Source organism: Mobula birostris, chromosome 5 (genome assembly GCF_030028105.1).
Source record: "Mobula birostris isolate sMobBir1 chromosome 5, sMobBir1.hap1, whole genome shotgun sequence".
NCBI classification, from domain to species: Eukaryota; Metazoa; Chordata; class Chondrichthyes; order Myliobatiformes; family Myliobatidae; genus Mobula; species Mobula birostris.
In genome coordinates this window covers 172,597,856-172,613,358 of record NC_092374.1, presented here as the reverse complement: position 1 = coordinate 172,613,358, position 15,503 = coordinate 172,597,856, and the positions used below count along the sequence as shown (strand labels likewise).

Here is a 15,503-nt window from a genome sequence, read left to right as displayed (position 1 = left end):
ACACACTGAGTCTTTCCCTACAACCATCCGTCATTCCCATTTTAAATCTCCCCATAAGCCCACCACCTTCCCCGCAGATTCTGCACCGTGCCCACACACTAGGAATAATTTACAGTGGTTAATTAACCAACTGACCGGCATAATCTTTGGAGTGTGGGAGGAAAAAGTGGAACACCTGGAGGAACTTTACACAGTCACAGAGAGAGCGTGCTAACTCCACGTAGACAGTACCCGAGGTCAGTATTGAACCTGGGGCCACTTGCCGTCTCTTACTTTTCAGCAGACTTACAAAGAGAGCGTTGCTCTTTCGTCTAACATCTATTATGTGGCAAGCTTCCTCAGTGTCTCTGTGTAGGGCCACCTCCTCATTAGCAGGAAATCACTACATGACGCTACTACCTACCTGAGTCGGGAGGTACACAGGTGTGATGTCCACTGCCCCACAGTCCAATGTGAACATCTGAGCATCTGTTGAGTTGGGTGCACAGGCGTAGGGCGGGTAGACAATCATTCCATTCCCACCATTAGAAGAGGTTACAATCCCAGTCTCCATGATCAAAGGAAGGGTTACTGTAGATTACTGGGAGTATCAATGGTCACTCTATTACCCCCTCAGGTTTCCCAGGCCCAACGGGAGAACCTGGTGATGTAGGACTTCCAGGCTTTGGAGGACGACCTGGGCAGAAAGGAGAACGTGGACGAACCGGACCAGCAGGTACAGAACCTTTCTAATACTTCCTATGTATGTGTGATGTTACGGAACAGACCTGACCCAAACAATTCCCATTTAACTAGTCCATCTCTGTCCCAGGAACAGGGAATAAGAAACTTGACTTGCTTAAAAACTTAATTTTTATTGGCCAGTCCTGCGATGTGTGTGAGGGTTGTCATTGGCACATTGGTTTATATGGTTTGTCATCAGGGCCAGCTCAGGTCTCCAGCTCTATCTCACCCAGCTCAGGTCTCCAGCTCTATCTCACCCAGCTCAGGTCTCCAGCTCTATCTCACCCAGCTCAGGTCTCCAGCTCTACCTCACCCAGCTCAGGTCTCCAGCTCTACCTCACCCAGCTCAGGTTTCCAGCTCTAGCTCCTCCAGCTCAGGTCTCCAGCTCAGGTCTCCAGCTCTAGCTCCTCCAGCTCAGGTCTCCAGCTCAGGTCTCCAGCTCTAGCTCCTCCAGCTCAGGTCTCCAGCTCTATCTCCTCCAGCTCAGGTCTCCAGCTCTATCTCACCCAGCTCAGGTCTCCAGCTCTATCTCACCCAGCTCAGGTCTCCAGCTCTACCTCACCCAGCTCAGGTCTCCAGCTCTACCTCACCCAGCTCAGGTTTCCAGCTCTAGCTCCTCCAGCTCAGGTCTCCAGCTCAGGTCTCCAGCTCAGGTCTCCAGCTCTATCTCATTCAGCTCAGGTCTCCAGCTCTACCTCACCCAGCTCAGGTCTCCAGCTCTACCTCACCCAGCTCAGGTTTCCAGCTCTAGCTCCTCCAGCTCAGGTCTCCAGCTCAGGTCTCCAGCTCTAGCTCCTCCAGCTCAGGTCTCCAGCTCAGGTCTCCAGCTCTATCTCATTCAGCTCAGGTCTCCAGCTCTATCTCCTCCAGCTGAGGTCTCCAGCTCTATCTCCTCCAGCTCAGGTCTCCAGCTCTACCTCCTCCAGCTCTATCTCACCCAGCTCAGGTCTCCAGCTCTATCTCCTCCAGCTCAGGTCTCCAGCTCTAGCTCCTCCAGCTCAGGTCTCCAGCTCTAGCTCCTCCAGCTCAGGTCTCCAGCTCTAGCTCCTCCAGCTCAGGTCTCCAGCTCTATCTCACCCAAGTCAGGTCTCCAGCTCTATCTCACCCACTGGATGGGTACATCATCTACCCTGACGTCTCTGTGTTCGGGAAACTCCATGTTTGACTTACCTTTTTTATTTAGAGAATCACCATGGTTACAGGCCCCTCCGGCCTAACACGGCTGTGCTGCCCTATTACACCCACATGACCAATTAACCTGCACGTGGGAGGAAACTGGAGCAGCCGCAGAAAACCACACAGTCACAAGGAGAAAGTACAAACTCCTTACAGTCGGAAGAGAGAATTGAATTCAGGTTGTTGCTGCTGTAATAGCATTACGCTATGCTACCCTGCCATTTAACCCGAGTCACCAGGGCTCCATGCAGCTCAGGAGGGAAGGGGAAGATCCACTGATCAGCAGAGGGTTTGCTTTGAGAATTATTTCAGTTTATAGTTGCTCAGGTTCCTCTGTCTCGGTTGAAGTCCTTGAAATTACATGGGGATATTCGGGGAGTAGAGAGAATCCTTTGGGAAAAGTTGTTACATCCAAATTCATTTTCAATACCTGGGTATCACAGGCAAGTCCATCCCTAGGAGTGAGCTACTGCCTTGAGCCACTGTTATCCTTCTCCACAGTGCTGGCGGGGAGCGTTTCTTAATTCTGGAACTCCCCCCACCCTCCCCCATGCCCAACCCCACCAGCACTGTGGCAGCCGTTATTTCACCAGAAGGACAGTCGTGGTTCAAGGCAGCAGCTCGTGCCCATCTTCCCAAGGAGAAACGGAGGAACGTTGGGATGATGTGCGACTCGGAGGGAAACCTGCGGAAGCTGGATCTCCCCTGCAGCCACCTTCCTTGTCCTTCCAGCTGGGAGAAGTGGCAGGTTTCAGAGGTGCTCTGGAAATACCCTGGGCAGCTGGCTGGAGTGCGCGTTGTAAACTGTGCACGCTGATCCACAGCGTGCCGGAGGTGGATGGATGGATGGAGAGCTCAGGGTGGTGGGTGGAGTGTTGGCCAAACAGGTGCCGGGCTGGAGGGAGCTACTTTGCCGTTGTGCGCCTGCTTGAGGACAAACTCAAAGCAGTAAAAAACCCAACGTACTGATAAACTTCCTTCCTCTTGGTGAATATTATTCGGCATTTGACAATCGACTCCAGGCACTGGGAAATGGTAACCAAAGGCCACTCAGTCCCTCAAACCTGTTCTGCTGATCCACTGTCCTGTCTTTTCTTCAGAGCACTCTGTCTGCCCGGCTCACAGGAGTCCTTCAGTTTCCCACTGAGACACAGAGTTCCTGATCTCCTGCATCCTACTCCTGAAAGCCAGCCCCTAACGGATGGATCAGCCCCCCACTCCCACAACTATGGAAGGGGTGTCTGTCCACCTGCCAGCTCTCCTATTGCCAACACTCCAATCACCCAGAGAGGAACCGCCCTAGTCTGTGGCCTCTCCTCACCCCGTCTCTTTGTTCTAAGGTCCAAGAGGACATCCGGGACCCATTGGTCCGGAGGGAGCACCTGGCCCTCGGGGATTTCCTGGCCCGGCGTCTATCGCTCATGGTTTCCTTGTGACACGACACAGTCAGACGACGGATATTCCCAGCTGCCCCCGTGGAACGTCGAAAATCTACGAGGGGTTCTCCCTGCTCTATGTGCAGGGCAACGAGAGGGCCCACGGACAGGACCTGGGTGAGGAACCGAGGCCCAGAGGGCTCCATCATATACTGTCCCTCTTGGGCTTGCCTGATCCAGCTTGGCTGCAGTTTTCATCTTGGGCTTGCGCTTTCTGTCTTGGATACACTTTACATCTCGGGCTTGCGCTTTCTGTCTTGCCTGCACTTTCCATCTCGGGCTCGCGCTTTCTGTCTTGCCTGCACTTTCCATCTCGGGCTCGCTTTCTGTCTTGCCTGCACTTTCCATCTCGGGCTCGCGCTTTCTGTCTTGCCTGCACTTTCCATCTCGGGCTCACACTTTCTGTCTTGCCTGCACTTTCCATCTCGGGCTCGCGCTTTCTGTCTTGCCTGCACTTTCCATCTCGGGCTCGCTTTCTGTCTTGCCTGCACTTTCCATCTCGGGCTCGCGCTTTCTGTCTTGCCTGCACTTTCCATCTCAGGCTCACACTTTCTGTCTTGCCTGCACTTTCCATCTCGGGCTCGCGCTTTCTGTCTTGCCTGCACTTTCCATCTTGGGCTCGCGCTTTGTCTTGCCTGCACATTCCATCTTGGGCTCGCGCTTTCTGTCTTGCCTGCACTTTCCATCTCGGGCTCGCGCTTTGTCTTGCCTGCTCTTTCCATCTCGGGCTCGCGCTTTGTCTTGCCTGCTCTTTCCATCTCGGGCTCATGCTTTCTGTCTTGCCTGCTCTTTCCATCTTGTGCTTTTTTATCTCAGGCACGCGCTTTCTATCTCCGACACTCAGCTTCCGTCTTGCATGCACTTTCCATCTGGGGCTTGCGCACAAGCTTTCTGTTCCACGCACGCATCTCCAACCCAACCCTGACTCTGACATCTGGCCCTGCAGGGACGGCGGGCAGCTGCCTGCGAAGGTTCAGCACCATGCCTTTCCTCTTTTGCAACATCAACAACGTCTGCAACTTTGCTTCGAGAAACGACTACTCGTACTGGCTGGCCACGCCAGAGCCGATGCCCATGAGCATGGCTCCTGTCACTGGTCAGACCATAAAGCCTTTCATCAGCAGGTGAGGCTGCAGCTCTTTTGGGACGGGGGGGTATAAATGGGTTCACAGGACTTTCTGATGCACCTGTTCTGGAATAAGTCCCACTTCCTTGCTGTTTCCCCACAGCCACGCACACGTATCCTTTATCTTTTCACCTGGTCTCCTTATGAAAGTTTCTGTTGAATCCATTTGAACTGCCCCTCTAGGTAGCATGCAAAAACCCAGCAACACACACTGCACTAAAAAAAAACACTCTCCCCTTCCCCTCTCCCCATTCCCACATTGATCAAGGTCAAGAAAACTCAGCCATGCCTTTACTCCCTCAGGGAGCTCAGGAAATTCGGCATGTCCCCATTGACCCTCAGCAGCCTTTATCGATGCAGGCTGTCTGGCTGCATGGCAGTTTAGTACAGGAGCTGCTCGGCCCGTGGCTGTAAGGAACTGCAGAGCGTTGTACACACAGCTCAGCACATCGTGAAAAACGGCCTCCCCTCCACGGATTCGATCTACACACCTTACTGCCTCAGTAAAGCAGTCAACATAATCAAGGACCCACCCACCCCCAGACATCCTCTCCTCTCCCCCCTCACGTACCACCAGGCTCAGGGACAGCTTCTATCCCACTGCTGTCAGAATCTTGAACAGACAGACCCCTTGTACAAAGATGGACTGTTCAGCTCACAGTCTACCTCATTTCGTTCTTGCACTTTTTTGTTTTCCTGCACTACTCTTTTTTTTTTTTTTTAGGAGTTTTACACTTTATTCTGCATTATTACTGTTTTTTAAAATCTTATTCTACCTCAATGATTTGATGTGTAAGACAAGCTTTTCAGTGTATCTTGGTACATGTGATGATAGTAAAGCAAGCCCAATACCCTCCCCTCCATCTCCCTCTGCTCCCGGTCTCCTGCACTCGTGTTCTCTACTTCCTTCACCATCATTTGAGGGAGAGCTATGGCCAGCAGGAGAACTTTACACACACACAGGGCTGGAGTTTGCTCGTTGCTGAATGCACCAAGTCAGCCTCCGAATCCTGGCTCAACTGAACCAACAGAACAAGCCGGCAGAAGCACACTGGGTATCCAGAGCACAAGACCATACAACATAGGGGCAGAATTGGGCCATTCAGCCCATCGAGTCTGCTCTACTATTTCATCAGGGCTAATTTATTTCCCATTCTCCTGCCTTCACCCTCTAACCTTTGGCATCCTTAACTAATCAAAAACCTACTGAACCTCTGCTTTAAATATACCCGATGGGTAGCACAGATTTCCACAGTGGACTATGGTCTCATTGACAGAGGGAAGTCTGAATAATTGGGCTATTTTCTCTGGTGGAGGGAAATGCCCAGGGAAGAGGGAGGTGGCCATTGGCACGGGACGGGTCACTAATGTGAGCAGCTGGGGATCTAGGAGGAGCTCCGTGGCCAAGATGGTGGGGAGTAGGTGGAAACGGGGCGGGGGGTGAGGGTTCAGTGTGGAGTGGCTCAGCTGCTGGACTCCTCAGATCAGTTACAGAGCTGTGTTAGACCCTGAATAACCTGTGTCCTGTTGCACCTTCGCAGATGTTCGGTGTGTGAAGCCCCAGCCATGGTGATTGCCGTTCACAGCCAAACGATTCAAATCCCGCTCTGCCCCAACGGCTGGCATTCCCTATGGATCGGATATTCCTTCATGATGGTAAGTGTCTGGCCAACGGTTTCAAAGGCGGGCACAGATGAGAAACCAACAAGAACAGGGGTAGCTAGCATCAGCTTCAGGAAAAAGCAGTTATTAGAACTTCCTCCTGCTTCTGGCCCCTGGCTATTGAGCTGCCTGTGTAAGTCACAGACTGTGGTCTGAGTTACCATCCTGGCTTGCTTTCTGCTCAAAGGCTTCACAGACAATATTCTCCAATCATCTGCCACCTCTCCAGGGTGACACTCCCTCAGTAATGGTCCACCCCACAGCGTGACCCTCACTCAGTGACCCACCCCACAGCGTGACCCTCACTCAGTGACCCACCCCACAGCGTGACCCTCACTTAGCCACGCACCCCACAGTGTGACCCTCACTCAGTGACCCACCCCACAGCGTGACCCTCACTCAGTGACCCACCCCACAGCGTGACCCTCGCTCAGTGACGGACCCCACAGCGTGACCCTCACTCAGCCACGCACCCCACAGCGTGACCCTCACTCAGTGACCCACCCCACAGCGTGACCCTCGCTCAGTGACCCACCCCACAGCGTGACCCTCGCTCAGTGACGGACCCCACAGCGTGACCCTCACTTAGCCACGCACCCCACAGCGTGACCCTCACTCAGTGACCCACCCCACAGCGTGACCCTCACTCAGTGACCCACCCCACAGTGTGACCCTCACTTAGCCACGCACCCCACAGAGTGACCCTCACTCAGTGACGGCCATTGTCATCTTGGCCACGCCCACCTACAGTACAACTCCTCCTCAGGGCCACAGTGTATCCCTTCCAATTTTTTTTTTATCAAAACTATAGAAGTTTATTTCCAACACGTAGATACAAGACGATCAATATTTATAAGACAGTAGTTACACTTAAATTACAATACGGTCACTACCGTCCATAAAACAGTCTAGACCACGGGGGGGGGGACTACCGCTCACGGAAATCCCCCACTGTGCCCGCCGCCGCTGCATGTTCCCTCTCCAAGGATAGCCCGGCATGGAAAACAGGCAGGCAGTCGGCCCGGGCAGTGCTCTCCGCCCGCCACCTAGACCCGTGGATGGCCATCTTGGCCAGGCCCTCCCACAGCAGAACACAGTGTATCCCTTGCCACCTTCCCGTAGCGTGACCATCCCCGAGAACAGTACTGCCCTTTCCACAGAGTAATACCCCCCCAGTACTGCCCCTCCCTCAGATACAGAGGGAAGATTAGGCATTGACGGCAGATGGAATTCAGTCCATACAAGATGGTCATTAAAGTTAACCACCAGGTTGAGTCGGTAGTGAAGAAGGCGAATGCAATGTTGGCATTCATTTCTAGAGGAATAGGGTATAGAAGCAGGGATGTGATGTTGAGGCTCTATAAGGCGCTGGTGAGACCTCACTTGGAGTACTGTGGGCAGTTTTGGTCTCCTTATTTAAGAAAGGATGTGCTGACGTTGGAGAGGGTACAGAGAAGATTCACTAGAATGATTCCGGGAATGAGAAGGTTAACATATGAGGAACGTTTGTCCGCTCTTGGACTGTATTTCTTGGAGTTTAGAAGAATGAGGGGAGACCTCATAGAAACATTTCGAATGTTAAAAGGCATGGACAGAGTGGATGTGGCAAAGTTCTTTCCCATGATGGGGGAGTCTAGTACGAGAGGGCATGACTTCAGGATTGAAGGGCGCCCTTTCAGAACAGAAATGCGAAAAAAAATTTTTTAGTCAGAGGGTGGTGAATCTATGGAATTTGTTGCCACGGGCAGCAGTGGAGGCCAAGTCATTGGGTGTATTTAAGGCAGAGATTGATAGGCAACTGAGTAGCCAGGGCATCAAAGGTTATGGTGAGAAGGCGGGGCAGTGGGACCAAATAGGATAAAATGGATCAGCTCATGATAAAATGGCGGAGCAGACTCGATGGGCCGAATGGCCTACTTCTGCTCCTTTGTCTTATGGTCTTATGGTAAATGCTGATGGGACATGTGAACATCAGGGACTACGGAGTGGCGATCTACAGAGGAACATGGGGTGCAAATTCACAGCTCCCTGAATGTGATTTCACTGCAGGACGAAGACTTACCGTCATAGACCAGGCGTTCAGTATACAAGCTGGAACATCATGTCAGAGTTGTACAAAACATAGGAGGCGACTCGCACTTGGAATGTTGTGTAAATTCTGGCCGACACTCTACAACTGAGATGTGGGTCCGGAGAAAGGGTGTAGAGGAGATTCTCCCGGAGAATCTGCTGCCCGGGAGGGAGAGCTGTGGCTGGGTTTATTCTCATTGGAGTGTAGGAGCCGACCTTATAGAGCTTTATAAAATTCCAACATTTCATAGAGTGATCGAACGCTCCAGCACAGAAACCCACCTTTCGGCCCATCCAGTTTGTGCCGACTCGTCAATCTACCTCGTCCAATAGACCTCCACACAGTGAGGGTTATCGTTAGGGATTTTATTCCCCAGGGCAGGGGAGTCCAGAACTAGAGCAAGTTTAAGATGAGAGGGAAGGAATTTGAAGGTGATCTGAGAGACAAGGTTTTCACACATAGCGTGCTGGGTATCCGGAACGAGAACCTTATGTGGGCAAATGGAGGTTAGTGCACGGCGGCTTCACGGTCAGTATGGTCGAGGTGGGCCGAAGGGCCGTTTCTATGACTCCGTCTGGTGTGGAGATCTGTGCGCCGATGCTTGCATTTGCTGGAAAGATTATTTAAGCCCGTCTTTTTCCCCGTATCCAGCATACCAGTTCCGGCGCCGAGGGCTCGGGACAGGCCCTATCATCGCCCGGTTCGTGCCTGGAATCCTTCCGCACCGCTCCCTTCATCGAGTGCCACGGCCGGGGGACCTGCAATTACTACGCCAACTCCTACAGCTTCTGGCTGGCGACTGTGGAAACGACACAAATGTTCAGGTTGGTGCTAGGGTAGTGAGTCTGTTTTCGACTGTGTCACCGCTGAACCAGATTCAGCGGGCTCTGCATAAAAGGAGAAAAGTCCTGCGGTCATACAAAAGCTGTCCCAACTCTTACAAAATGCATTAAGGTAACGTTTCCCACTGAAACGCAGTCACACTTGTATCATTAGCCAGAATGTTTGGCAGAACACTACCGAGTCCTCGGTAGTATAGTGGTTAGTATCCCCGCCTGTCACGCGGGAGACCGGGGTTCAATTCCCCGCCGGGGAGGATTCCTATTTTAAATCGCCGCAGTGGTTGGCATATCATTTTGCAGCGCCAGCGAACGGGTACAATTCTCGTCGCTATCTCTAAGGAGTTTGTAGGCTCACTCCGTGACTTTATCAATTTTCCTCCTGCTGCTTCGGTTTACCGCTCTCCAAAGACAAAACGGGTTAATTGGTCACACGGGTGTAACTGGGCGGTGCAGTCTGATTGGGCCGGAAGAGCCTGTTACTGTGTTGTCACAATATTGCAGCGTGGGACACAATCGTTGAAACGCTGCAGCCATTTGACATGCGATGGCTGGTGATCCACACCGATTCTGATCCTACTGCACTCACTAATTAATCGGCCGGAGAAGCAGGAGGCCTGTTCTGCCTTCGGTGAGAACGTGGCTGATCAGTGACCTCAGCCCTCTGTTGGTTGACCTGGCATCAATTGTCATTCGCAGAGAGAAAAAAAATGCAGGTTCCTGCGACTTAATTCTTTGTTTCATGCTTCCCGTTTACTGTCCCGTTCTTACCTGGGTCCAGGGTGGCTGAACTAGTTCTCGACTGGGTTGAAAGTAATTCTCAGAGTTTTGCCCACAAGGGTTAAGGGCCCGACGCTGGCAAAAGGGGTTAATATTGGTCAGCAGGGGCGCGGCGGGTGAAAGACGGCTTTCGGCGTTATACCATTCTCTTAATTCATTAATCTTTGAAAAGTTGATTCCTTTGCTGACCCCCACAATGAGGACATATGTGCATTCTCCTGACTTCCCTTTCCTGGAATCCACAATCAATTCCTTGGTCTTGAATTGTTGTTTCTTGACAATGTTGAACCTCAGGGTTGAAATCTTTTTTTTAAAACTCTCCTTGGAGAGGGGCTGCGCACAGATCCCGTAAGCCGGGGCTGAGAGCGGCGGCGGCCGGTGTTGGGGGACGCTGGTTTTTAACGTCTTCTCCGTTTCAGGAAACCGGAATCAGAGACGCTAAAAGCGGGAGAACTGCGGACGCGAATCAGCCGCTGTCAAGTCTGCATGAAGAAGACGTAAAGTCCCGGAGCCCCTCAGCATGGTGTGGCTCACAACCCTCTCTCGGACTATGGTGCTATTTCTATAATAAAGCAGTATGACAATATCCTGTGTACCTCACCTGTATTATCCCGAAAGAAACCAAGTGCATAGCAATAGGAACGGAGTAATGAAAGAAAGAAAAAGCTTTAACCTGCAATGGCCCGGTGTCCTCCGCTCTCGGAACGATGATATAAGCTTCCCGCTACTGACATACTAAATGGCACCTTGTTCACTCAAACATTGCACTGAATATTAACAGAAAATAAATGCAGCCAGGCGAAGAGATGGCAGAGAGTTAAACGCGGGCCTGGGGTCCGGGTTCTTCGCTCCGGGCAGCCTCCGGAAGGGGAACTTACCCTAGGGACACAGATGGGTGATCGAACAGCCTTTAGCTGGGAGAGGACTTGTCGGCGGACTCGCCTAACGCCAGTTCCTCCATTACCCCATTTCTGTCCGATGCCGTTTAATCCCCCTCCCATCTGCTTGCCGTACCTGTATAATATATACTAAATAGTTTCTATGTAAGATTTGCTGACCATGAGTGTGAAGAAGATGTAAAGACAGCGAGCGGGGGTGTTGCGTGACAGAAAGGGGGCGGCAGTGGTGTCTGAGCATTGGGAATCCCCGGGCTCCACTTCATGTAGGAGGGCTGAATCGACAACGACGCAACCGCCCATGGGTGCTACACACCCAGCACACCGGGCCTCCCGTGGGTGCTCTCAGGTTTTGTGACGTCAGCCCCGTTATTTAGTATATATTATGAAACTGTACACCAGGTGCTATGGATATACACTGTCTTTAACCCCTCCCGCTCTCAGTTGTCAGTAACTATGCTGGCTTCTCTATAGCTGCTACCTACCATTAAGTTGCATTACTTTTAGCGTTATTTAAGGACGGTTTATAAATGTATGTATGGGGTCTGCGACTGTAATTAGCTCTTTACACCAGTGTTTCTGTACCCAGTAGGAATGATGCTCCTGTACAGCTCCCTCCCCGTAAATGTGTGAAAGGAGGGGCCGGACTCTGTGGGTGGGGCGGGGGAAGTTGCTCTCCCCGCCCTGCCCTTCACCAAGGGATTTTTTTGTTACCCCAGAAGCGCCTCTAAAAGTTGTTCTTGACCACTTTCCGCACATTGGGTTAGTTACTTCTTGCACCAGCCACGTGTCTGTATGGGTTAGGGGTGATGCATGTAAGACCATAACACATGGGAGCAGAATTTGGCCGTTCGGCCCGTCGAGTCTTTCCCCGTTCCATCATGGCTGATTTATTTTCTCTCAACCCCATATTCCTGCCTCCTCCTCGTAACATTTGACACCCTTATTAATCCAAGAACCTATCAACATCCGCTTTAAATACGTATACCCAATGACTTGGCCTCCACAATCGTCTGTGGCAATAAATTCCACGGCTAAAGAAATTTCCCCTGTTCCAGTGGGGCGCCTTTGTATGCTGAGGCTGTGCCCTCAGAGCGTGTTGTCAGCACATGTGAATACACGCTTGGCATGAATCAGCCACAATTCCATTTGGTATCCTCTACTTTGGACGTAAATTGGGGGGGGGGGGTAGTTGGGAATGGGGCAGCTCATTGTAAATCAGCTCCAGCCGGTAGGTTGCCCCAAGCGGCCAATGAACAGTCTGGTATTATCGGGTGTGATCCATCACTTGACGAGGTGTTAGTAACGGGACTGCCTGCCCGCGGTGTAGAAACGGGGACGCAGAAACCATCTTGCTACTATAGGGTGGGTTTCCTGATGCTGTAGGTAAGACGTTACCCTGGGATGGCCGCCGAGGGTGTCGAGTTTGTGGTCGTGCCAATCTTCACGAGTTGTCCCATTCTGTAACGAGCTGTGTGTTCCCGCTGTTCCCGTGTTACCCACCTGTGGCAGAATGCTTTGTAAATGACATGTTGTACACTAGAAATGACCCCGATCACCTAAGATGCCTTTTCTATATTTTTGTGTTTTTTTACTGTTTGTAAGATGTTTTAAGTGGAAGTTGGCAGATGGCTTTGATGTGGAACAAGGTGACGGGCTCAGTCCGTGGACAACAGTCCGTGAACTCCGGGAGTTCAGCACTTGCGCACAGAGATCTGGGCTTTTTTGTGCTAAATCTGATTTCCCCGGACTCAATTGTACATTATAAAAATTAAAATTAACAATTCTGTGGTTCAAACAATGTGTCTGCCTCGACTTCATTTCCAGGATGCTTCCCCCCCCTGCCCCCCCCCCCACAACCACCGGGCTCTGCTGGGAGCCCCACGCTACACCCTGGTCCCGAGTGGGCTCCGGGGGTAGCCGTCGGCTTCTGTCTGTCACGGCCAGAATCCACAACGGCCTCTTCCCTCTCAATCCCAGAGATCTGTACTGTGAGACTTGTGCACTACCCGCAAAGCAATGATGCCGAGGGAGCGCCGCACTGGGGTGGGGGGGGGGGGAGGGAGAGGGTACTCATGGTTCGCTGTAATGTTAGGAGGGGCAGTACCGAGGAAGCGCAGCCAGGTGAAGGGAACTGCTGAAGGAGCAGTAAGGAGGGAGCGTCGTATGCTGGAGGATCAGTACTGAGGGAGCGCCGCATCCCAGTGGCGCTAAGGCAGCGCCGAACTGCGGGAGAGGCAGTGATGAGGGAGCGCCGCGCCGTAGGAAAATCAGTACTGGGGGATCCCCTACGTGTGGAGCGTAAATGCTGATGGAGCGCCACCATGCGAGGGGAAATTGTGAGGGAGAGGGAGCGCCGCCATGCGGGTGAGAATTGCTAAGGGAACGTTTCGGTGGACGGGATGGCGCTGAGGGACAGGAGGTGCCATTCTGAGGGAGAGTGGCCACCCAGGAAAATTACCGTGTGGTCTCCTTGATGGCCGGGGCAATGTTGGATGAGCGCCTAGGTGGGCGAGACAGTGGCGGTAGCTCCGTGGTGGACGGTCTGATTCTGAGGGAGCGCCACAGTAGGCGGGTCGGTGCTGAGGGAGCACCATGGTGGGCGAGGCAGCGTTGAGGGAACGTCACCTGGAGTGCCCTTATCAGAGGGACAGCACTTGCGACGATATATTGGTAGCATCGTGAGTTGCGTCCGCTCCCTTGTGGGCGGGGGTCCCCACCGCTCTCTCTCTTTATCATTTCAAAGCTGGGATTTATGACATACTTTTTTGATTTCTCCGACAAGCCGGTATCGCTATCCAGGAGCAACCCAGTCGTACAGCACCTACGGAAATACAGGCCCTTCTACACAACCGGTCCATGCCGACCACGATGTCCGCCCAGCTGCTCCCAATTTCCGCGTCCGTCTGCTCTGTGCCCCCTGGTTTTGGACTCCACTACCTTGGGGATAAGACTTTTACCATTCACCTTATCTATACTTCTCATAATTTTAAATATTTCTGTAAGGTCGCCCCCTCATTCTCCCACGTTCCAGTAAATACAGACCTGACCTGGCTAACCTCTCCCTGTAACTAAGGTCCTCTCATCCTGGCAACGTTCTGGTTGATCTTTTCTCGGCTTATTCCATTTTATCACGTCCTTTATCACAGGGTGACCAAAATTTTACGATTTTGATTTCGAGTTGGGTTGCCGTACAGTGGTGCTGGGGCTCAGACGGCGGTGTTACGGTTTAACCCCGCAGCAACCCTGGACTCACACTGACACCTGCTGCCCGGAAGCTGCCTCTGCAGCTGCTTGTGCCCCGAAGAATGCTTCGACTAACACGCCGCACACCGTTCAGCCCTCTGAGCCCGTGCTGTCCCATGTGAGTTTCTCTCATCAATCCCACCCCCACCCCGCCGCTCTCCTCACTCCTTTCTTTAATTGTTTGAAAGTTCCCACTCTGGCCGTCCTTTCAGGCCGCGCAACCCAGCTCACATTAACTCTGTAGAATAATATTATTATCTCCCCTGTTCTCCCCGTGGATCTTCTGCTGCTCCCCGTCACCCCAGATCCTATGGTCTCCCCCTTCCTTATTTACTCCATTAAGACCCCTCCTGATTTTGAACACCTCAATTGAATCTCCCCTTAATTACCAGACTGATTCTCCCTCGGGGTTCGTGAGTCCGTAGTTCGAGGTCTAGTGATCGGCGAGTCCTGACGTCATTGCCGAGGATCAAGACCCGAAGGTCTGGAAGCCGACGCCCATTGGCCTGCGGAGCAATCGAAAGCCGAATGTCTTGAGTCCGCTGGAGGCTAAAGACGGCCTTTCCTGGGGTTGGATGACTGTACATGTGGGTGGGTGGGTGAGGAGGGAAGAATGGGCCTGTTTTGCTGTTGTTGTTGTTGTTTTGTTGTTTGTTGTGTTGTTCCGCCAAACATTGTGGGCAGGCTATGTTGGGGGTCAGAATATGTGGTCACACTTGCGGGCTGCCCTCAGCGCACCCTAAGGCATGTTGGCTGTTAACGCAAACAATGCGCTTCTCTGTGTGTTTCCCACTACAGGTGATAAATACATTTGTATATTGAAACGTGAACCTCCGCCAGACCTCTGGGAGGCAATGCTTCGCGTGACAAATGGCAAACACAGCTTAGACCAGAACCGTGTGCTGATGCAGCGGATTTCCTCACAGCCAGAGCCCCTCAATGAATGACGGCAGAGAAAAGAGCACTGAGTCAACCTCAGGGTCAATGGTATTCCAAGTGAGAAGGTTTAACTCACCTCCTGGGATTTTGCTGTGTATATTAGAAATTCATTCCGACCCATTGTGATCAGGAATCTATATATGCACCCCGCCCCCCAAAATTGTGCCTGGAATAGGGCAAAGGCAACATCCCAGCACAAAGCCTGTGTGCGTTGGCTGGTGTTTTCTACCATCGAGGACATCCACAAAAGGCAGCGCCTCAAGGCAGCATCCATCATAAAGGACCCTCACCATCCAGGACGTGACCTCTTCTCATCACTACTGCCAGTTAGGGGGTACAAGAGCCTGAAGACCCACTCTCAACATCTTAGGAACAGCATGGCCGAGCAGCCAGAAGTGCGGGACCTGTTGGTACCAATGACAGAGGAAGGAAAGGGGAATAGATTCTGGAGGGAGAAATTAGCGAGTTAGGTCGAAAGCTAAAACAGGCCCTCTATAGTAGTAATCTCCGGATTGCTTCCTGTTGTTCCAAGTGTGAAGTTCTAACTCACCATCTGGGATCTTGCTGTGTACTTTAGAAATGCATTTCAGCTCATTGTGACCAGGAAT

General features: G+C 52.1%; 1 protein-coding gene and 1 non-coding gene across 2 annotated transcripts in view; both read left to right on the top strand.

The window, feature by feature from the left end:
- LOC140198045 (uncharacterized) overlaps nucleotides 1-10,400 on the top strand; it is a 127,858-nt gene extending 117,458 nt beyond the window's left edge. The window contains exons 47-52 of the mRNA XM_072258886.1: nucleotides 617-715; nucleotides 3,241-3,453; nucleotides 4,283-4,460; nucleotides 6,004-6,118; nucleotides 8,847-9,019; nucleotides 10,234-10,400. Of these exons, the coding sequence (XP_072114987.1) occupies nucleotides 617-715; nucleotides 3,241-3,453; nucleotides 4,283-4,460; nucleotides 6,004-6,118; nucleotides 8,847-9,019; nucleotides 10,234-10,315 (860 nt within the window). The 3' untranslated portion in view covers nucleotides 10,316-10,400. The remainder of the gene's footprint in view (nucleotides 1-616; nucleotides 716-3,240; nucleotides 3,454-4,282; nucleotides 4,461-6,003; nucleotides 6,119-8,846; nucleotides 9,020-10,233) is intronic.
- Nucleotides 9,220-9,291, top strand: trnad-guc (transfer RNA aspartic acid (anticodon GUC)). Its single transcript has one exon. It is a non-coding gene; the product is annotated as a tRNA-Asp (tRNA).
- Nucleotides 10,401-15,503: the final 5,103 nt, after the last annotated feature.